The sequence below is a fragment of the Colias croceus genome, chromosome 17 (genome assembly GCF_905220415.1).
Source record: "Colias croceus chromosome 17, ilColCroc2.1".
Taxonomy (NCBI): Eukaryota; Metazoa; Arthropoda; class Insecta; order Lepidoptera; family Pieridae; genus Colias; species Colias croceus.
The window spans coordinates 376,084-398,227 of NC_059553.1; the positions used below are offsets into that span (position 1 = coordinate 376,084).

Below are 22,144 nucleotides of genomic sequence, written 5' to 3' on the forward strand. Positions count from 1 at the left end.
ATGTTTTGGACCTTTATCTTTCACCATTTGTAATAAGTGTGTAGGCAACATTAAATTTATCATAAAACTCTATATTATGTACTCATAACAGCACATAATTATTATAATTTTTTTTTATTTTAGGTCCCACAACTTTAAATTAGTTTAGTATTTATACTCATGTAATATTTTTACGATTGTACTTACATTAATTATACTATTTACTTTTGTTTGTTACATTTTTGCGACAAGTTTTACAGTTTCGAAGTAGAACTGTTATGTGTAATTACTATAAATTTGAACACTAGTCAGAATAAAATAAAATGAATAAAATATGTGTTTTTTTTATTAATTACTACCCTCAAACCACACTAGGCACAAATACGCACCAGCGTACCGTTGCGACGCGACACAGCCTATCCTTTCTATGAAATTTTATTCGCGCCACGAGGCACGACCGCGGCGCTGCGCGATAAAATTTTTCCAAGTCGGCATTAATTATATGACGCGTCGAGTAGTTACGGCTAGTGCGGTCTGACCAGTGTTCGGAACCGTACGATAATTATTGTACAAACACGATAATTTTGTGCCTACGTACGATGTACGATAGCATAGTATTATCGTGCGATAATTTCTATCATGCAAAATTCGAGAATTTATATTATTTCACCCATACAAATATGAAATTTTGACGTGTTTCATATCGAACTTTCATGGGAACAGTGAAATTTTGTCAGATTGAATTTTAAACTTGGCGCGTTTATTGAACATAAAGTGGAAATGGAATCGGTTCAGGTCTATAGTCTGTACCACGCGTAAAACCCAATAATTTCGAACCATAAACGCCTAATAAACGATAATTTTACGCCCCTCGTACGATAATCAGCTCACTTCAGGTTGCTAACACTGGGTCTGACCTTTTAGGTAGGTATGACCAATTGAGTCGATACATATCAAACTCCGGTAAGTCCATTCTAACAGAAATGTGGGAATCGAGGTATTTTTAATAACTTATAAAAACAATATGTTTGGACCTTTATAACTTATGACGGATATAATATAATGCATTTGAATTATTTTTACGAAGAAAAAGAAATGTATTACTTGATGATTATGCCACAAAATTAGATTTAAATCTGGACATACAGGCGTTTGATATGTACCAGCAAAACTTACCGGGTTTTGAAAAACATCGTCTTGGACTTACAGGAATTTGAAAAATCTCTAATGGACTTACAGGGATTTGATAGAACTCAGTTTTGGGACGTACTGAGGTGGTGGAAATGGGTAGATAGTTCGTCGCGTTGTAAGCATTGGACATTAAAATATAATATGTAAATTAAAAGATATAAATTATTATTATTATTTACCTTTATCATCCCACTGCTGGGCAAAGAGCGGGGTCAATAAATCAAAACGGTTGAAAAAATCTCAGTACGGCCCTGGCCTTCATGGCTGGGAATAACTACTGTGCGTGTGCTGTGCGTCTAGTTTCATTTATCTTTTAGCTGTTTTCTGAGCCTTGTCTGTTTTAGCTTTTGGTGTTGTTTTTTTCCTTGCTTTCTCTAGAACCACCACCTCTATAGTAAAACTGTTTTCTTCCATCATTTATCAATTAAAACGATTTATAAGCATTGGACACACGTGTTAGCTTCAACAAAATTGAGAGAAATGGCAGCCATTTTAGTGCCATACTGCGCTGTGATTGGTCGAAATGGACTTACCTGAGTTTGATAAACCACTGTAGACGGACATACCGGAGTTTGAAAAAAAACATTTACTTTAAACCTTATTTTAATAAAGATACGATTGACTTACCTAACTTTGAAAAGAACAGACTGGTTTAGTTTTACAATTCAAAATTGGCGCCATTATTATCTCAATTTTGGCGGGGAGTGGACTTACCGGAGTTTGATATGTATCGACTCAATTAATCATCTTAGCCATTCCTAGCATATTTTTTTTTTATCATTAGTGCTTGGATATAAATTTATAGAACCCCGAAAAAGCAAAGGTATCCCCATTACTAAAACCCATTGAATTTCATTTGAATTTAAATTAATTGAAACAGGTCAAAATAGCTTATTAATTATTAACAGACTATCGAATATATAACAAACTATTGGCACCAATTTCTAAGCAGTTCAATTTTTTTTTTGTTTATACAGGGTTTTTTTTTCGAATTCTGCAAAGTTGTAGCACAAAAGTTGTTCAGTTTCATGAGTAGAAGCTCCTGTCTAAATTCGTTTAAGTTTTACCTTTCACCTGGTATAATTAGGTAGTTTATTAATTGGAAATACATAATTTGAAATTAGAACACACTACACACTGTAGTTACTAGTTAGAAGTTAGTGGTGGTCACTGGTCAGTGATTAAGACTGTGTCGCGATTATTCAAGTAGGTACCTACAGAGCTTTTACTTATAAACTTTAGGCAACCATGTGTATTTATTAAATTTTCATGAATTTCAACCTGCCATGCTTGTGATACAGAAGAAAGATGTATGAATTTTATAGCATTAGAATGCTAAAAATGAGGATAAAAATAGAAAGTAAAGTTATACTTGTATGTATACTTAGTATATTATTATTAGTCTGTGATTATACACAATAATATGTCCTATTTCCATTTCCTACTAATATTTAACACCAAAATCAATTTTTGGTAGAATATGAAGTTTTGGCCAAATTGATTTTTTACTTTTCACCAACATACCATAGTTGAACATACCTACATATTTGATATTATAGGTTTAACTGAAAATATTATAGTTTCAAATCTTCAGTGAGAAAATAAAAAACAATAATGTGAAATCAGTACTTCATTTATTGCAATATATTACATGCATATTTATTTCAATGCTCATTAATATTGAAATTCATTAAACATACATCCTTAAAATTAAATGATATTATTTAGCCAATGAAGTTCATCACAACTATATGTAGAACAAGATGGGCAAATATGAAATCAGCGAAGCCTCGCTCTGCGCTCAGTCCGGAAAATTCGCTCTTATTTTCAGGATTTACTTGCAACCGTAAACACACTGTAAAAACATAACCTTGTATTAGTTAATCTGAAAGAAATTACACAGCTATTTTACCAGAAGTATGTATACTTTAATTTACTTACCACCAAGAACAAAAGAGCTTACACAAGATATAAAGCCACTTAAAAAGGAGTTAAAGGGAAAAGTGCCGACGAGACAACAGTAAACGAATTGTATGACACCGGTCAAGAAAACGTATAATAGATAAGCATCTATAATTTTCAGCTTCTTTGGAGTTTTGGTAGAGTACTCTTGATATAGTTTTGGAATTACTGACGCTATTGAAGTCATGTTTCTTTAAAAATTTGCAATTACACTTTTACAAACACAAATTGGTAGAATTTACAATTTTGACGTTGTTGACAATTTGCAAATATGACGTGTCCTTTTACCTGTGCCTTTTACAGACTACAAAGTACAATGCCATAGTCTGTACCAAGGTCTGTACATTCACGTTGAGGTTTAATTTTGATTATTTGTTCCAGAATCAAATATCTTTCAAGCTTGTCTGCTTGAGTGGTATATGTGTGTAGTTTTATGTATGTAGTCGAAAATTGATATAGTTTAAATACGTATTATACATTTTAAGATTGTTTTCCAATTACAGAGCATAATGCGACTCAGTGGCGCACAATGCCGAATTATGCTGATGCTTAATTGGAACGTGAAACGCACCAGCAGGTTGCGCTAAGTTCAGTGTTGAAAAAAAAAAATATTCATAGAGTTAGCAATAACCTCATTAATGTGTAAATAAAGTGGTATACATAATAATTGGTTGAAAACTATTTACGGTTATTTTAAGTAATTTGGATTTACCTTCATCCATACTTATATTGATTTTTTTAACACAATTTGAATTAACTTTGATTATTTCGAAAGAAACGAAAGCTTTAAATATTTTCCAACAATTAATAATTACTTACGATAAATCGATTGCACGCATCAATTCACGCGCATTACTTTTAAGAGTGCTCAATTGTGCGAAGCATTGCTGCAATTGGAACATTCAACGCTAAGCATTATGCCGCATAATGCGCTCTAGTGCTGTAATTGGAAAACACGGTAAGATTATACCGATTTATATATCATCTGTGGGCCACTACAGGCCCCTGTCCTGTGTATGGCAATAATCCTGTTAACTCAAAGTCAAGACTCAAGTTTTGCTTGTCATTCTATATTGTTAAATTGTGCTTATCATCAACCAATTCATAAAAGTAATACATCGAACATACTATTAAATTCAAAATGATGAGTTTAAATGAAAATTTCCCTGAATATGCTTTGCCTGGAGCAAAAAAGGTGCACTTCGAGCCATATGCAGACAACGGTGGAAGCATCGTTGCTATTGCCGGTGAGGATTATGCAGTTATTGGAGCTGATACACGACTTAGTACCGGATTTTCTATCTATACCAGAGAACAAAAGAAGCTTTTCAAACTCTCTGATAAAACCGTACTCGGTGCAACGGGTTGTTGGTGTGATACTCTGACCCTTACGAGGCTCCTTCAAGCGCGCATGCAGATGTACGAGCACGAACACAACAAAGCAATGACAACACCTGCGGTCGCACAGATGCTGTCAACGATGTTGTATTATAAACGTTTCTTCCCATATTATGTCTCAAATGTGTTGGCTGGTATTGATGGTGAAGGAAAGGGCTGTGTGTACAGCTATGATCCCATCGGGCACTGTGAGCGATCTAACTACCGAGCGGGAGGCTCTGCGGGGGCACAGCTACAACCCCTCTTGGACAACCAAATTGGGCTAAAGAATATGCAAAATGTTACTGAAGTTCCATTGCCCCGAGAGAAGGCTTTGGCTCTTCTGAAGGATGTCTTTATAAGTGCAGCTGAGAGAGACATCTATACGGGTGATAGCATCTACATTCTTATTATTACTGCAAATGGCATCCAGGAAGAGAAATTTGAGCTCCGTAAAGATTAATTTGTAAAATTGTAATAAATTGTATTTCTAAATATTGTATTTTATTGATTTTCAATATAAACACCTTTTAACAATAACTGACTTTATTTTATTATAATAATTACAAGGTAACTACAATATAATTACATAATTTGTTCAAACACTATTTACAAATCTCAATAAATCTGAATATCTATATAACAATACAATTCACTTATTGTACTTAGGCATAACAAATATAGTTTGTGGAAAATTCTTTTCAAACATTTCTTTAACAACTTCTTGTCTCGACGTGTCTCCTAGCAAAGTGGCTTTTAATCTGGGTGGTGTAGTATTTCCAGCAACTAGAGGATGAATATTGTAGCACAATTCCACTTTTTCTTTAGGGGGAACAGTTATGGTGAATTTCTTGTAGCCAGAAAACATGTAAGAGTCTGTTCCCTCCACTGCAAGGCTCAGTCGGACTGGCACATTTGTATTTCCAATTAAAATGCATTTCAAAGGCACACTAGTTTGTAATTGCACTGTTTCTGGATAGCTGACCTCTACGGATATAGGACAGTCATCTATTGGCAAGCCAGCTAGAGCCGTACTACTCATGACACAAGGAGCATCCTTGTCACTTTTTCTTTTCCATTTGATATTGTACAAACCAATTCTAATTGGTGGATCTTTAGGTTTATACACAGCTTGTATACAAACAGCATCAGATGCTACATCTTTCTCTGCTACTTCTAGGTTTCTAATACATGATACGGATTCCTTATCACAATGCCTAAATGACTCCACTGTTTCCAATTCTGTGTCTAAAATTTGCAAGGCCCAAGGACTTAAAATCTTTATTTGAGGCATAACTATGAAAGCATCATCTACAAAGCATTTTGTGATTGCTTTGAAATTTAAATCTAAGAAATTAGCAGTAACTTCAAAGGGCTTTATTACAGATATCTTAGTTGTAAAGTCTTTGACACATTCTAATCTTGGAGTTTCATTCAGATTAATGAAGTATGACACTTTAATTTGAACTGTGGTTGTTGCAGTTTTATTGGTTTTTATGTAAAAGGTATTAGAGAAACTACTAGCCTTGTCAACATTGCCAACTTGCAGTTTTAATGGCTGTGTTTGTGGTTCCCCTCGCCTGAGAGTAAGATCTGTTACAGAGTCAGGATTAGGGTTATCTGGTGAACTTAGAAGAGTGAGAGTGACTGTCATATCAGAAACTGCACATTCCTCATCATTGGTGATTGTAAAGGTGGTTGGAAACCATTCTCCTTGCAGAGCTGGTACATTATTCACAACACCCATTGAGAGTCTACACTCTCTTGATACTATTGAAGCTGATGTTAAAGGCACAATGCAGTCAAATTCATAATCAGTTTTTGGACTTAGTATGAAATGTAACAGTTCTGGATGCACAAACATATTGGTTGCTTTATTTTCTTCAATTTTAAAGTTCATTATGATCCTTCTCTTTCTATCTGCATCCAGAATGAATGAGACATTTTTTATGTGTAATTCTGACCCACTGTCTAGAGGGTTTGATTTAAATTGGCACAGGAATCTGTGAACTTTACCCTCTGCAAGTTTAAAGTTTGTAATGCCTTCCTTGGTGACTGGGATTTCAATTGTTTCCGTGTTGCTGGAGATCGTAAGATAAGCTTCTCTTATTTGAAGTGTGACTTTATAAGTTAATCTTACAAAGATTTCAACTTCCACCAATTCATCCATTCTGTACTTTGGCTGTCGAAACTTTGTTTTGACCTCCATAAAGCTAGAAATGTTAGCCATATCAATGGTAATTGTGAGAAGATCTTTTTCTATTACACTCTGCCACATTTCTAAAGCTTTGCTTTGAGAAGCAGCAGGAAGATCTGGCTCTGGGGAGGGAATGTTCAAGTTTAACACGGACATTATGTTTCTGTAAATCCTGTCTCTGTCATTATTTGGTACCAGGATGTATTTAGATAATGCTTCAATTGAGAGTTGGACATAATCCTGTATCTTGGCAGATAGATAGGCACATTGTAATGCTCTATTTAGAACATGTGACGCAAGAAACCACCACTTCTCCCTTCTATAATCCCATAGCATGTGTGTGAGCAATGTTAGAGCCTTCCCATAATCAGCACAGTAGTAATATTCATTGGCCATTTCAACAACTAACTGCTTTCTCATTCTAGGTGAATGGAATGTCTTAAATTGTGAAATAGCACAACCTAGGAAACTTATAATCATTGCTGAGTGATTGAATATTCTTTCATTATACTGCAGAGCTAGAACAGCGGCTTGTTCCTTTTGTGGATCATGAGGGTCTGCACTTAATCTTCCAGGTCTCCAAGGTCTTTGACCATAAAATTCCACAATACCTTCCATGGGGTCAGGTGGTGGTGGATACTGTAATGCTTCACAGCACACAGACCTCATAGCCTGCCGTCTCTTTACAGTAAATTGAGCTGCATATTGATAGTAGAATCCTGGATGTTGAGTCTGTATGGCTGGGAGACCAGCTCTAATTGCCTCATCAAATAGCTCTCCAAAGGCACTGTATTGTCTTGCAATCCAAGCATAATGTTCAAACAAGAGTTCAGTAGGCCCTATCCTGCTTTTGTATCTTTCAATATGGTTCTTGAGCTGAGTTATGGCATCTCTGGGTAGATTTAGGGTAAATAATAATTTGCACAATTTATAATTGAGGTAACCAGCTACTGTCCTAATTTCATGGATATTGGTATCTACTTGCCGTGTTTCCAATAAGTTATTGTATGCATGCATGTAATGTTTATTAGCTGTGCTGAAGTCTTGCTTCATTTCATTCAAGAAACCAAGTTTGAATTGATGACGCACAAACAAGTATTGGTGGGTAGTCTTGTTTAGATGATCTCTGTGCTGTTTAATATTTTTTGTCTCATGGTGATAATAATTTTGTGCAATATCATAGAATGCATTTTCTAACCTAATAATGTATCCCATGAGGTGGTCACTGTGGGGTAAGACAAATAATGACTTGGATTGTATTTCACATGCAGAGCAAAGAGCTTGTGCTCTCTCAGCTCCCAGCATGTATTCAGACGGCGGAGGGGATAGTCCACTTTGTACAACCACTACGGCTACTTTAGTTGCATGCCCTTCCACAGCGGCTCGAATCGACTGCACTCTGGATGCACATTCTATAATTTTTTCATTCCATTGAGGATCATTCCACTCCATATCGTAAAATATTACAATTACAGCAGGTATTAAAGAAATTCGCTTTATTATCCAATTCTTCTTCAAAATTCCCTTCGGTATGTACCATTCATACGAATTTCTCTTGGGTTTCACGACTGGGAATTCAAAGGTATTATTGAGTATTTTAAATCTAACAGAGGCACGATCAGGTCGGCGGTTATTGGAAAATGCGTCCCATATTGTTTTGTGAATTGCATTATTTACAATATCTAATCCGGAGAGCCCGATTAATGCCAACGGCTTCTGAATAATTTCAGGAGGAAATTCAGTGTTGTCACTTGGTTGCGTCGCCATTATATTCGTAATGTATCAACTCCAACCAAATAGAAGCCGTGGCGATATGCGGCCTGTATCAGATCATATCACATTTATTGCAGGCAGTCATGAACATTGAACACTACACCAAGTATTTTAATGCAATTTACATTTAGAATTTCTATTCTACACCAGCAGGTCTCCATCAGCAAGCAGATTCAAAACGTCACTTTCTCTGACGTATGACAGAAACCGAAACGTATTTTATTGTCTCATATTTTGTCAATACTCCGCAATCCGTTTCAGGCTTGGTTTCAGGATAAAACCTGCGGAAAAATTATAAAATATCTTATAATACTGAGTATAAACTGAAATTTAAAGTTTATTATTTTAATACCATTTAATTGTACCTACGTATCGTAAAATATTTATTTAATTTGCGCCAGGTAAAAAATAAGTTCAGTTGTCATTTGGTTGTCATTTATCAAGTTGTCAATGTCAATCATTGACATTAGACATTCACATTATGTCAAATATTGTTGTCGTTTTACAATTCACGTTTTTGTCTTGTGTTGAGCCTGTTTTTGTTTAGTTTGAACTAAAGAACAAAAATTTGAATGAATATAGTTAGCAAACATATCCTGAATATATATATTGCTACTGATATATTGATTGAAGATCTATATAAAAGCAACCATGGCCTCACAAGCTTTAGCCTCTCTCACAGCCACTTACACAGATTCTGAAGGTGAAGAAGACATGGAAGATGGGCAGCAAACGCCGGACAAGGAAGATCACAAAGTCTCACAGGCAGAACCAAGCCCGAAAGTCATTGATGAAACTATAAAAAGTTCATCTGCTCCCCCTTCACCTAAAAGAAGGCTAGTGTCATACGTCGACGATACTATTGTATCGGATGATGAGCAGATGTCGCCAACGGCGGAAAGCCAAGACGACATGAGGAGGTTGTCCATGGAAACTGACACTGATGATGCAGTACTGCGGTCAGATGCTGACGATTCACAGGACGGTGTCACTATACCCCCTGAACCTGCCGGGAAGTGCCCAAAAGAGCTGCAAGACACAATAGCTAAATTCTACAATAGAATGCTAACAGAAGGATTAGATATGAATAAAATCATACAAGACAAAAAGAACTTTAGAAATCCTAGTATATATGAAAAGTTAATTCAATTTTGTGATATAAACGAGTTAGATACTAATTATCCGCCAGAAATCTATGATCCACTCAGGTGGGGGAAAGAGTCTTATTATGATGAATTGGCAAGAGTACAGAAATTGGAGATGGACAGGCGAGAAAAAGAAAGGAAGGAAAAATCTAAAATAGACTTTATATCTGGGAAGAAACCAGAGAGTGACGATGAAAAGAAAAGGAAGTCTAAATGGGATCAGGCAGCTCCAAATGTTGCAGCAAAGCCAGCTATCAAGCAGCCTGGTCTGCTGCAGCAGCCTCTCACCAGCAATGTGACGGGAACCAAAGGCACAGTCATTTCAGCTTTTGGATCTATTAACAAGAAACCAAAAATTTGACTTCAATCCAAAAGATCACATGGCAATGTGCTGTGACTCTAAATTATATAAAGTTTTTTGATGAAGTTAAATTAATAAACCAATCATAGCTTTAAGATCAAATTTTGTTTTATTTTATTATAAATATTATACAATTCAATTATTTATTCATAATATTTTCATTAAAATAATAATAATAAATTACTTTAATTAAGGTGTGATAGTAGTCTATTCATCTTGAATTTAATTCCAATTTTTATATATTTTAGATTTTTCAATACAATTTTCGTGATTTAATTAACAAGCAAAAATTTGTAAATGTCTTAATTTATTGCTCTGAGGTCTTAATAATTTCATTTGAAGGAAAGTCGACTTCATAAAAGGAGGCAAAGTTTAAATTTGTTTATTTTTTATCTCAGTTAACCAACATATTCTGACTCGGAATTACCTACGTTAGTTATTAGTTAACTTTAGGTTTTTTCCTTAGTATATAATATACTCTGGTTTTTTCCTTTCCGAATCTGAATTCCCTGATCGTCTATAATATTACTTGATCTGTGGTGATCGTGTGTGCCGCCGAGAGGCGAGATTCGGAATAGGTACCTACCTAGGTAATTGTGGCGCAATTGGGCGCAAACCGCGCAATTTTAGAATGACATCTGACATTGACAGCTAGGTGAGGGGGGGATTTTATCAACACAACCTGTGAACACAACAAACCTTTGTTCGTCTGTGATTGTTTATATCTATTTCAATTTGTTTTTTGACGCAGTAGCCACTGTCGTGATAGTTTTGTTGCGTCCGTTCCAAAATATGTCCGAGGCTACTGAACGTGACCCAATTCCAACTTCTAGCGAAATTTCTGTCATAACCGATGTTAAAGAAGACGAAGGGCCTTCGCCTAAAAAGCGTAAGACTGCCTTCGACGAAGAGCCATCTGAGAAGTTAGAACATAGGCTGGGCGGCATTCTGTGTTGCGCAGTTTGCCTGGATCTGCCTCCTGCTGCCGTTTATCAGGTATTCCAAAACAGCTGATATTGATTAATCGCGAATATCAGCTGTTTTTTATATTTTTATTATTGCGAAACACGTTTAAAGTTACAAAGAGCACTTCCTACGCAATTCATATTTGGTAAAGTTACGAAACTGTCGTAATATAAATGAATACGTTGTATGTAATCGGTTTCGGTTTTGTCATGTCGATCGAATGTACGTTTTATCGCCGTATTTTAAACATTGTCTTCGAAATTGACCTAGATTTTTGTATATGATGTTATAGATAAATAAATATTAAGTTACATATATTGTGATATAGAATAAGCTAATTCTAGTCTGTATGGTCTCATAGAAATAAATGTAAGCATGTATTGTTGCACAAATTTTACATCAATAAAGAAATGTTTCAGATATATAGTTCGTTCTTTATTGAGATTCCTTAGATAATCCCATCCCTCCATGATATCATAAACATCACATCATAATTTAAGCAAATATCATTAAAAATCAATTAATATTTTCAATATTCATTTGCTTATATTATAGAAAACATTAATGATTATCTATCTCATATATCTTATTGATTCAATGAATGACATTAGTAACAAAAACTTTGATAATAAATTACCTTTATATTCAGTATAATAATTAATATAACAAAATCTAGTCCGTCAGTTATCTATCACATAAATCATTATTGTTCTATTGCAATAGTACTTATGTATAGTTTGATTTCAGGATCTTCAAAAATGGGGAAGAGGTAGAAAGAAACACATTACTCTACATAAACACTAAACAACACCATTACATTTTAAGCTTTTAATAAAAAAATACTTTAGTTGAACATTTTTGAACCAACAGAGAAATAATTTTTAAAATATTCAGTTCTTTTAATATGCAATACACAAATATTCAAATAAGTGAAACACTAAACATTATGTAATCATTTAGTCGTCAACCAATGCATGAATATTGAATGCGTTCTACCTTGCAGTGTAGCAATGGGCACCTGATGTGCGCCCCTTGCTTCACGCACCTGCTCGCTGACGCGCGTCTCCGCGACGAGTCCGCGACTTGCCCGAACTGTCGGGTGGAGATATCCAAGACCTCAGCGTCCAGGAACCTGGCTGTGGAGAAGACGGTCTCCGAACTGCCCTCCGAGTGCAAGCACTGCACTCGCGTCTTCCCGCGACATTCGCTGCAGCACCACGAAGAAAAGACTTGCGAAGATAGGTAAATAATTGTTTATGTACTTCCTAAATGCTTTTGCGATTTTCAAAAAATCCTTTTATATGTTATCTCTACACAAAAAACCTGACCTATTCAATTAAATGAAGCTTAAAATCCCAGTAGAATAGATAGCTTAGTAAGAATAAGTAATGCATGCTCAAAAAATGCATTTATTTCATAGTCCTCTAGTAGTATTTTAAAACATCCTACATGACTAAGCAGAATTGACCTAATGTTATTGACTGAATTGAGGCATGATGCTCTCGTGTTTAGATAGCAATTCAGTTATCAGTCATTTGAAATAGTATCTATCTTGCATATTACGGGGATTACTTCCGATATCTTTCATTGAATGATGTTATCTAATTACATATACAATTTTTGAGATTGCGAAATGATAAATTTGTTTAAGCGAAAATAGGCGAAAGTAATTTCGATAAATGGAATGTGCAAATATCACATTAGTATCTTCCAAGGTATTCTCGACAAAGCTACTAGTAGCCTAGGCTGTAAGGTTCAGTTAGCCAGTTAAACCCGACCCCTGCTTTGTCCCGCAGGCCGTACAAGTTCACGCAACTGACGGTGGACATAGCGCCGCATAAGGCTCTCAGTGGTTTGGTTCGCATTGTAGCCAATGTGTATGGCTTCCTGTTGTCCTTCTTCAGAAGAAGCTATCTCGTCTCCGAGGTCACGGCACACAAGCGTCGTAGGTACCGCAGGTGTGTGCTGTGTATTTCGGCCTTTTTAACGCTTAGTGTTCAATTATGGTCCAGGAGCCTACCATGAGTTACGATTTTATTACAGGTATGCTCTGAGAGCAGGATTGATAAGTGCTGTGGATGGCTTCGCTTTCCTGTCTCTCTGTCCTAATGTCTGATTGAATGGTAATATCGTGGTACGCCGCCTGGTAATATTTGATTGCCTAACATAAAGGACCGGTTAACTAACATACAAGTTAAGCGCTTTATAACATGCTATAATGCGAACCAAACTTATTAGTTGTCTAAATTGTGTTTAAATCATCATATATCACAGATAAGTAACTGTTAGATGTATGTAAAATTACATCGTCTTTCTTAGAAATTGTCACAGTTTGAAATCACATATTTTATCCGCAAGTAAGCAATTGGATGCCATGTAAATACATCATTACCATTTTCCTTTCGCAACTTTGGTAGTTATATGATCATTCCGTTCCGAACATTCCGTGGACTTAATCAAGGAGCTAGTGACCAGAAATAACAGAAAATTTTACGCACAAGACGAGTGAGTAGACGATAAAAATTTTCCATTTCCATTTTAATACTATATGGGCTACACGGGATTACAAACTAAGTTAACAAGCATATGTTTGGCTGCATTGTTGTCATTATACCAAGAATAACTACAACGACAGTGTGGAAAGATGAGATATCAGGGACAGTATATAATGCATTTAAATTGGTCCTAGATTTCATGATCTAGCTCATCCAGGATTCGAGCCCAGAATCTAGTAATTCTAAACTGAATCGATTTGTTGTTGTATCATGTAATAATTTTAGAACCAGTTGCGAATTTTAGCATAAATCAAAAACAATAATGTTACGAAGTTTGCTAGCTTGATGTGGTGCTGGTTGCTTGGTTTTGAATAAATTTTTAATAAGTGGAGAGGAATAATTCTTCGAGCTATTGCAACAGCAACATCTCTGATGCTGGTGAATGCCAGGTTGACAGGGTGCCATGATTTGATTGATCTATTGAACCGTTTTATTAGAGTAAAGTTAGACTAAGTTGACATGAAATTGTGGTCTTCTCGTCGATCTAGGAGTATGCGTTTTTGAGGGTATCGGCTTGTTTGAGTTTGTACTTAGGGAGTGAGACACTATACTGGTTTTGGCATCGGCCAGGTTGACGGGGTATGATTTATGGAACTATTCAAACAAGTTTATGGCTAGGAGTGAGAACAACAGCATAATATTCAGTTGTCTGCTAAATTAACCGATTATAATTTATGAAGGTATTCCAGAACCGATGTAGGAAACAACACGGTAGTAGTTGTAAGTAGACAGGAATAGCGGCATAACACTCCGGAGTCGGCCAGGTTGACGGGGTGTGATTTTTGGGGCTATTCGAACAAGTTGAAGGAGCGAGAATGGTTTGACTATATAGTTGGCATCGGCCAGGGTGACGGGGTGCCGGTTCGCGTGCATCGGGTGCGGCTGGCGCGGGGCGGCGCACGCGGCGCGCGCGCACGAGGCGGGCTGCGCGCAGCCGCGCCGCTCGGCCGGCGACGTGCTGGCCGTGCTGGCCGAGCGGGACCAGGCCGCCGCCGACCAGCTGCGCATCTACACGCAGATATTCGACATGCTCTCCTATGAGAAGATCACCTTTAATGGTAGGTTTGCTGTTCCTTTTTTATTGATAACGTTTAAAATTGAATGTTTATATTTGGCTCGTTTATTATTTGAGGTAGGAATTAATTGGAAGCAAAATACTTTTTTGGGTTGTTTTTTTTATGGCTGAGGTGACTTTTATTTAATAAGATAAACAAAAAGCCTCTACAAAGTGATTTAAGCACTGGTGAGTACGACTAATTTTTTTTATTTAGAATTGAAATTTTCTAGGTTAGTGATATTTCTAAAAATCATAAAAAATAGCTTAATATTTTTATTCAAATCGTAGTTTTTAATTGATAAATCACTTAGATTAATCAGCTATAAAAACTATTTTTCACATATATTTTTGACGTGTCACCTCAAACAATCCAGACTTGCAACTGAAGCCGTACCGCACGGAGGAGTTCGTGCACAAGCTGTACTACGAGACGCTGCGGTTCCCGTCGTTCGGCCACCAGTGGGTCGTGAAGGCGTTCATCAACAACAACCAGCCGCACCCCGCGCATGCTGCTCAGAGAGAGATCACCTACCAGGTGAGTGCAACACATAACATACAAAAAACGCAAGTTCGAATCACAACGCATGATCGATTTTATTCTATCGTTTAAAATTATTAAAATACTAGCTTTTTCCCGTAGCTACGCCCGCGTAGTCAAAGGAAATCCCGTATAGTTCCCCTTTCCGTGGGATTTTCGGGATAAAAACGTTACCTCTCTAGTGTATGTGTCCCCGTCCGATTAGGGCCCTTCTGGCCTCCTCCACTCAAGCGACAGCTCAAGCCGAGGTTCGTGGTCCCCGTCAAGGGGGGGCGCCCTTGTGCATGTCGCTACCAGGGTGAACCTTCAGTTCACCCCCGCGTCCGCGTTAAAATGTAGAAGCCCTTCTGGCTAACATTGAGAGACACCACACAAAAAAAAAAAAAAATAGTGTATGTGTCCAATTTCATGAAAATCAACAAACAAAGAAAAAAATCCGCGCGGAGCAATTGGTACTTTAATATTTCTACACTGATTTTAATAATAAATCTAGGGATTACCGAACAGTAACAATTAAATATTTCAATTTAACTTTTTGTCTATTCCTCTTAATTCAATAAAAAAAGAGCGTGTATGCCGAGCACACGTGTCAGAAAGGAAATAACGAAATTGTCGCCTTATTCCATGACGTGACGGTATTGCCATGACGCGACCTTGAAATTTTACTCTCAACCCCCTCAGTTTCACTTCAAAAATTATTTATACAGTGGTGGACGTATAATTAGAAACACGTAACACAATGAAGTAGTCATCAAATTCATTTATCATTTGTGTATAATAACGTATTAGAGATTAAGCATTATTTCATATGTAATAGAACACCCGTTTATCTAGCTTTATCAGAAATTGCTTGATTTAAATCAAACGTTAGCTTAAATTAATAAAATTAAACAATTTTAAGTTCAGTCTAATTTCCGAGTATTTTCAGTCTGGACAACAAATTAGAAACAGCATGGTTCGAGTGTTCCAAAGTCAAAACCTGTTGAAATGCCGCCAATATTTTTTTCTTCTACAAATATTTGCACCGTTTTTTAAACATTCTATGTAAAAGTTTCTGAAAATTAATTAACTTTGCAATAAAAATGGGTAAAAGTAAGATTTGTGACCCATCAACAAGAAAAATAATCTTAAGATTACATTTTGACAAAAGCTGGAGTTACAGGAAAATTGCAAATCATTTAGAGTGTTCGATAAAAAGATATTCAATGTTATAGTCTTTTTCAAAAAGCATGGTACTTCTGATCAAGTGTCTAGAAAAGCTCGACCATGAAAAATCACTGCTCGCGAGGATAGGCAAATGAATCTTTTGGCAAAGATGGATCCATTTAAAAGCTCAAATTCTATTATAAAATTAGTTTTTTCCGATGATGAACCACGCCATGTGTCGATGAGATCGGTTTGCAGGTGGTAAGTCGAGACAAAATTGTTTGTGAGAGACGCTAGGAAAGTACAGCTTCTTACTAGGCAGTACAGGGAACGACGATTTACTAAGAAATATTGCTTGTGGATAGTCCGCCAGTGAAAAAGTTTTATTTTGGGACGAAACAAATTAATTTAATCAATAATTCTGATGGCCTAGGATACGCGCGTCGTCCAATTAACCATACCTTAGATAATAAATAAACAGTAAAGCATGGCGGAGGAAACATTATAGTATGGGGTTGTTTTTAGATTGTTATAATCTTTATAGACAACAACGGCTTAACAACGTCGTGGCTTAGATTGTAAAGAGATTTTTACACGTTTGCAAAAACATATTTCCTAATAGACTTGAAACCTTTAAATGGATCCATCTTTGCAAAAAGAATAATTTGCCTATCCTCGCGACCAGTAGTTTTTCATGGTCGAGCTTTTCTAGGCGCTTTATCAGTAGTACCATGCTTTTTGAAATAAACTATAGCATTGAATATCTTTTTATCGAACACTCTAAATGATTTGCAATTTTCCTGTAACTCCAGTTTTTGTCAAAATGTAAACTTAAGATTATTTTTCTTGTTGATGGGTCACAAATCTTAGTTTTATCCATTTTTGCTGCAAAGTTAATTAATTTTCAGAAACTTTTAGATAGAATGTTTAAAAAATGGTGCAAATGTTTGTAGAAGAAAAAAATATTGACGACATTTTAATAGGTTTTGACTTTAGACCACACGAACCATGCTGTTTCTAATTTGTTGTCCAGACTGAAAATACTCGGAAATTAGACTGCACTTAAAATTGTTTAATTTTATTAATTTAAGCTAACGTTTGATCAAAATTAAGCAATTTCTGATAAAGCTAGATAAACGGGTGTTCTATTACATATGAAAATATAATGCTTAATCTCTAATACGTTATTATACACAAATGATAAATGAATTTGATGACTACTTCATTGTGTTACGTGTTTCTAATTATACGTCCACCACTGTATATATTACAATCGTCAAAGAGCAAATAATGACATCCCAAGCCGCTGGTTCCAGCTGATCCTGAAGAGCAAGGCGCAGTGCGAGCTGGCGGTGCAGTGGGTGTGGGCCCGCGGGCCGTTCGGTGAGGCGCGCGTGCGGCCCCGCGTCGGCGCGCACACGTACCGCGACGACGAGCCCGCGCCGCGCCCGCTGCCGCTCGCCGACCCCGACGACGCCAACCGCCTGCTGGCCAACAAGGCCATACACTTCAGGTGCACACGCACGTGACACACGACACAACACAACACAGCAGGCACACTACACGTCGGCGCGCACACGTACCGCGACGACGAGCCCGCGCCGCGCCCGCTGCCGCTCGCCGACCCCGACGACGCCAACCGCCTGCTGGCCAACAAGGCCATACACTTCAGGTGCACACGCACGTGACACACGACACAACACAAAACAGCAGGCACACTACACGTGATGCACACGTGAAACAAAAGCTACAGAGCATGTAACACAAGCTACATAGCGTGTAATACGTGCGACACAAGCTACAGAGCGTGTAACACGTGTGACACAAGCTACAGAACGTCTAACACGTGCGACACAAGCTGCAGAGCGTATTATATGTTCCACACAAGCTACAGAGCTTATTACACGTTCCACACAAGCTACAGAGCGTATTACACATTCCACACAAGCTACAGAGCGTGTAACATGTGCAACACAGGCTACAGAGCGTGTAATACGTGTGATACAAGCTACAGATTGTGGAACACGTGCCCCACAAGCTACAGAGCGTTTTACACGTTCCACACAAGCTACAGTCCGTGTAACATGTGCGACACAAGCTACAGAGCGTGTAACACGTGTGACACAAGCTACAGAGCGTGTAATACGTGCGACACAAGCTACAGAGCTTGTAAAACGTGCAACACAAGCTACAGAGCGTATAACACGTTCCACACAAGCTACAGAGCGTGTAACACGTGCGACACAAGCTACAGAGCGTGTAACATGTGTGACACAAGCTACAGAGCGTTTAATACGTGCGACACAAGCTACAGAGCGTGTAACACGTGTGACACAAGCTACAGAGCGTGTAATACGTGCGACACAAGCTACAGAGCGTGTAACACGTGCGACACAAGCTACAGAGCGTGTAATACGTGCGACACAAGCTACAGAGCCTATAACACGTGCTACACAAGCTACAGAGCGTGTAACACGTGTGACACAAGCTACAGAGCGTGTAACACATGTGACACAAGCTACAGAGCGTGTAACACGTGTGACACAAGCTACAGAGCGTGTAACACGTGTGACACAAGCTACAGAACGTGTAACATGTGCTACACAAGCTACAGAGCGTGTAACACGTGTGACACAAGCTACAGAGCGTGTAACACGTGTGACACAAGCTACAGAGCGTGTAACACGTGTGACACAAGCTACAGAGCGTGTAACACGTGTGACACAAGCTACAGAGCGTGTAACACGTGCGACACATTCAACAGAGCGTGTAACACGTGTGACAAAAGCTACAGAGCTTGTAACACGTGCGACGCAAGCTACAGAGCGTATAACACGTTCCACACAAGCTACAGAGCGTGTAACACGTGCGACACAAGCTACAGAGCGTGTAATACGTGCGACACAAGCTACAGAGCGTGTAACACGTGCGACACAAGCTACAGAGCGTGTAATACGTGCGACACAAGCTACAGAGCCTATAACACGTGCTACACAAGCTACAGAGCATGTGACACGTGTGACACAAGCTACAGAGCGTGTAACACATGTGACACAAGCTACAGAGCGTGTAACACGTGTGACACAAGCTACAGAGCGTGTAACACGTGTGACACAAGCTACAGAACGTGTAACATGTGCTACACAAGCTACAGAGCGTGTTACACGTGCGACACAAGCTACAGTGCGTGTAACACGTGTGACACAAGCTACAAAGCGTGTAACACGTGCAATACAAGCTACATAGCGTGTAATACGTGCGACTCAAGCTACAGAGCGTGTAACACGGGTGATACAAGCTACAGAGCGTATTACACGTTCCACACAAGCTACAGAGCGTATAAGAAGTGCGACACAAGCTACAGAGCGTATAACATGTTCCACACAAGCTACAGAGCGTGGAACACGTGCCCCACAAGCTACAGAGCGTTTTACACGTTCCACACAGGCTACAGTGCGTGTAACACGTGTGATACGTACGACACAACCTAGAGTGCGTATTACACGTGCGACACAAGCTACAGAGCGTATTACACGTTCCACACAAGCTACAGAGCGTATAACACGTGCGACACAAGCTACAGAGCGTGTAACACGTGCGAAACAAGCTACAGAGCATGTAACACGTGCGACACAAGCTACAGAGCGTGTAACACGTGCGACACAAGCTACAGAGCGTGTAATACGTGCGACACAAGCTACAGAGCCTATAACACGTGCTACACAAGCTACAGAGCATGTGACACGTGTGACACAAGCTACAGAGCGTGTAACACATGTGACACAAGCTACAGAGCGTGTAACACGTGTGACACAAGCTACAGAGCGTGTAACACGTGTGACACAAGCTACAGAACGTGTAACATGTGCTACACAAGCTACAGAGCGTGTTACACGTGCGACACAAGCTACAGTGCGTGTAACACGTGTGACACAAGCTACAAAGCGTGTAACACGTGCAATACAAGCTACATAGCGTGTAATACGTGCGACACAAGCTACAGAGCGTGTAACACGGGTGATACAAGCTCCAGAGCGTATTACACGTTCCACACAAGCTACAGAGCGTATAAGACGTGCGACACAAGCTACAGAGCGTATAACATGTTCCACACAAGCTACAGAGCGTGGAACACGTGCCCCACAAGCTACAGAGCGTTTTACACGTTCCACACAGGCTACAGTGCGTGTAACACGTGTGATACGTACGACACAACCTAGAGTGCGTATTACACGTGCGACACAAGCTACAGAGCGTATTACACGTTCCACACAAGCTACAGAGCGTATAACACGTACGAAACAAGCTACAGAGCGTATTACACCTCCGACAGAAGCTACAGAGCCTATAACACGTGCGACACAAGCTACAGAGCGTATAACACGAGCAACACAAGCTACAGAGCGTGTAACATGTGCAACACAAGCTACAGAGCGTGTAACTCGTGTGATACAAGCTTCAGAGCATGCAACACGTGTGACACAAGCTACAGAGCGTATTATACGTTCCACACAATCTACAGAGCGTGGAACACGAACGACACAAGCTACAGAGCGTATTACACGATCTACATAGCGTGTAACACGTGCTTCACAAGCTACAGAGCGTGTAACAAGTTCTATAGAGTAGATTACACGCGCAACATACTTCACAGAGTAAGTACAACTTGCAACACAAGCTACAGAGCGTGCAACACGTGTGATACAAGCTACAGAGCATGTAACACGTGCGACACAACCTTCAGAGCGTGTAACACGTGCTCACAAGGTACAGAGCGTTTTATACGTTCCAAACAAGCTACAGTGCGTGTAACACGTGTGAAACGTGCGACACAAGCTACACAAGCTACAGAGCGTGTTAAACGTGTGACACAAGCTAAAGAGCGTATTACACGTTCCACACAAGCTATAGAGCGTGTAACACGTTCCACACAAGCTACATAGCGTATAACACGTGCGACACAAGCTACAGAGCGTGTAACACGTGCGAAACAAGCTACAGAGCATGTAACACGTGCGACACAATCTACAGACCGTGTTACACGTGAAACAAAAGCTATAGAGTGTATAACACGTTCTATAGAGTGGATTACACGCACTTCGTACTTCAGAGTAAGTACCACGTGCAAATCAATCTACAGAGCGTGTTACACTTGCGACTACAGAGTGAGTAGACACACACACACACACACACACATTAAAAAAGTTTTTACTTGTATAAATACTCAATAAGTTTTTTTTTTTGTTGCAGGCTCATCATGTTTCTGACGACGAAGTAATATATTATCGTCTGGCTTGTTTTAAGTCTCGTTTCGTTTGTTTCCGTAACCAAAGATCACAAAAATGCATTTTTTACTTTTTGACCATTTTATTGCAAAGAATTATATTTATACGACGTAATTCCATTTACCTTTTTTTAACTTGCACTGACTAATGTTAATATGATTTGCTGTTGGTTATTGGGTTAAATAGAATTGAAGCAAATTTAGATAAAATTTTATACTTGGAGATTGTTTTTAGTACAAAATTAATGGTTCGAGACCATTGTAGTTAGTAATTTAGCTAATTATTGAAGATATGAGTGAAGCGAGATTTCACTATATTTTGGGAAGTTTTTCAATGCTCTATACACCTCGTAGAGCCTGGTGATGAAATCAAGTGTTTATATATGTTTTATTATTTGGGCATTGAAAATTTATCTTATAAGTAGATTAATTTAAGACCATAAAAATGTATTTATTATAATTTGAAAGTGTAATATAAATTGTGTGTATCGAGTCGACTGAGTTTTGATTTTATTAGCCATATTATTGTATTTAGTATGTAGTTATTTTCGGTTCTGAATAAAACAACTACAGTTTTACAAGGTTTTTTATTTTTATCCCACAATTAGTGTAA

General features: G+C 38.2%; 5 protein-coding genes across 6 annotated transcripts; 3 read left to right on the forward strand and 2 right to left on the reverse strand.

Annotated features, from left to right (window-relative positions):
- Nucleotides 1-2,785: 2,785 nt before the first annotated feature.
- Nucleotides 2,786-3,413, reverse strand: LOC123699374 (dolichyl-diphosphooligosaccharide--protein glycosyltransferase subunit DAD1). The gene is made up of 2 exons (XM_045646313.1): nt 3,112-3,413; nt 2,786-3,025 (listed from the first exon to the last, which is right to left on the reverse strand). The coding sequence occupies exons 1-2, from the start codon at nt 3,317-3,319 to the stop codon at nt 2,895-2,897; spliced, it is 339 nt and encodes a 112-aa protein (XP_045502269.1). The 5' UTR covers nt 3,320-3,413; the 3' UTR covers nt 2,786-2,894.
- A 764-nt stretch (nt 3,414-4,177) lies between these two features.
- Nucleotides 4,178-5,004, forward strand: LOC123699373 (proteasome subunit beta type-1). Its single transcript, XM_045646312.1, has one exon. It carries the CDS (start codon nt 4,274-4,276, stop codon nt 4,970-4,972), a length of 699 nt encoding a protein of 232 aa, XP_045502268.1. The 5' UTR covers nt 4,178-4,273; the 3' UTR covers nt 4,973-5,004.
- Nucleotides 5,005-5,037: 33 nt separating this feature from the next.
- Nucleotides 5,038-8,674, reverse strand: LOC123699360 (trafficking protein particle complex subunit 11). Its single transcript, XM_045646292.1, has one exon. The coding sequence runs from the start codon at nt 8,471-8,473 to the stop codon at nt 5,162-5,164; it is 3,312 nt and encodes a 1,103-aa protein (XP_045502248.1). The 5' UTR covers nt 8,474-8,674; the 3' UTR covers nt 5,038-5,161.
- Nucleotides 8,675-8,955: 281 nt separating this feature from the next.
- Nucleotides 8,956-10,087, forward strand: LOC123699371 (SAP30-binding protein). Its single transcript, XM_045646310.1, has one exon. The coding sequence runs from the start codon at nt 9,131-9,133 to the stop codon at nt 9,983-9,985; it is 855 nt and encodes a 284-aa protein (XP_045502266.1). The 5' UTR covers nt 8,956-9,130; the 3' UTR covers nt 9,986-10,087.
- Nucleotides 10,088-10,619: 532 nt separating this feature from the next.
- On the forward strand, nt 10,620-22,109 carry LOC123699369 (cysteine and histidine-rich protein 1 homolog). 2 transcript variants are annotated; one of them, XM_045646307.1, is made up of 7 exons: nt 10,620-10,981; nt 11,955-12,193; nt 12,748-12,909; nt 14,353-14,564; nt 14,938-15,098; nt 17,564-17,760; nt 21,498-22,109. In XM_045646307.1, the coding sequence occupies exons 1-7, from the start codon at nt 10,778-10,780 to the stop codon at nt 21,523-21,525; spliced, it is 1,203 nt and encodes a 400-aa protein (XP_045502263.1). In that variant the 5' UTR covers nt 10,620-10,777; the 3' UTR covers nt 21,526-22,109. The 2 variants fall into 2 exon arrangements, with proteins under 2 accessions (XP_045502263.1, XP_045502264.1); XM_045646308.1 differs by lacking the exon at nt 12,748-12,909 and having other exon boundaries at nt 10,622-10,981.
- Nucleotides 22,110-22,144: the final 35 nt, after the last annotated feature.

What these genes read in the sequence shown, in the direction of transcription:
- LOC123699373 (XM_045646312.1), top strand. Translation starts at nt 4,274, where the DNA reads ATGATGAGTTTAAATGAAAATTTCCCTGAATATGCTTTGCCTGGAGCA.
- LOC123699371 (XM_045646310.1), top strand. Translation starts at nt 9,131, where the DNA reads ATGGCCTCACAAGCTTTAGCCTCTCTCACAGCCACTTACACAGATTCT.
- LOC123699360 (XM_045646292.1), bottom strand. Translation starts at nt 8,473, where the DNA reads ATGGCGACGCAACCAAGTGACAACACTGAATTTCCTCCTGAAATTATT.
- LOC123699369 (XM_045646307.1), top strand. Translation starts at nt 10,778, where the DNA reads ATGTCCGAGGCTACTGAACGTGACCCAATTCCAACTTCTAGCGAAATT. An exon ending in GAAAAGACTTGCGAAGATAG is followed by an intron (nt 12,194 to 12,747) that starts GTAAATAATTGT and finishes TTTGTCCCGCAG; the next exon opens with GCCGTACAAGTTCACGCAAC. An exon ending in TGAGAAGATCACCTTTAATG is followed by an intron (nt 14,565 to 14,937) that starts GTAGGTTTGCTG and finishes CAAACAATCCAG; the next exon opens with ACTTGCAACTGAAGCCGTAC.
- LOC123699374 (XM_045646313.1), bottom strand. Translation starts at nt 3,319, where the DNA reads ATGACTTCAATAGCGTCAGTAATTCCAAAACTATATCAAGAGTACTCT. An exon ending in AAGCTCTTTTGTTCTTGGTG is followed by an intron (nt 3,026 to 3,111) that starts GTAAGTAAATTA and finishes ATGTTTTTACAG; the next exon opens with TGTGTTTACGGTTGCAAGTA.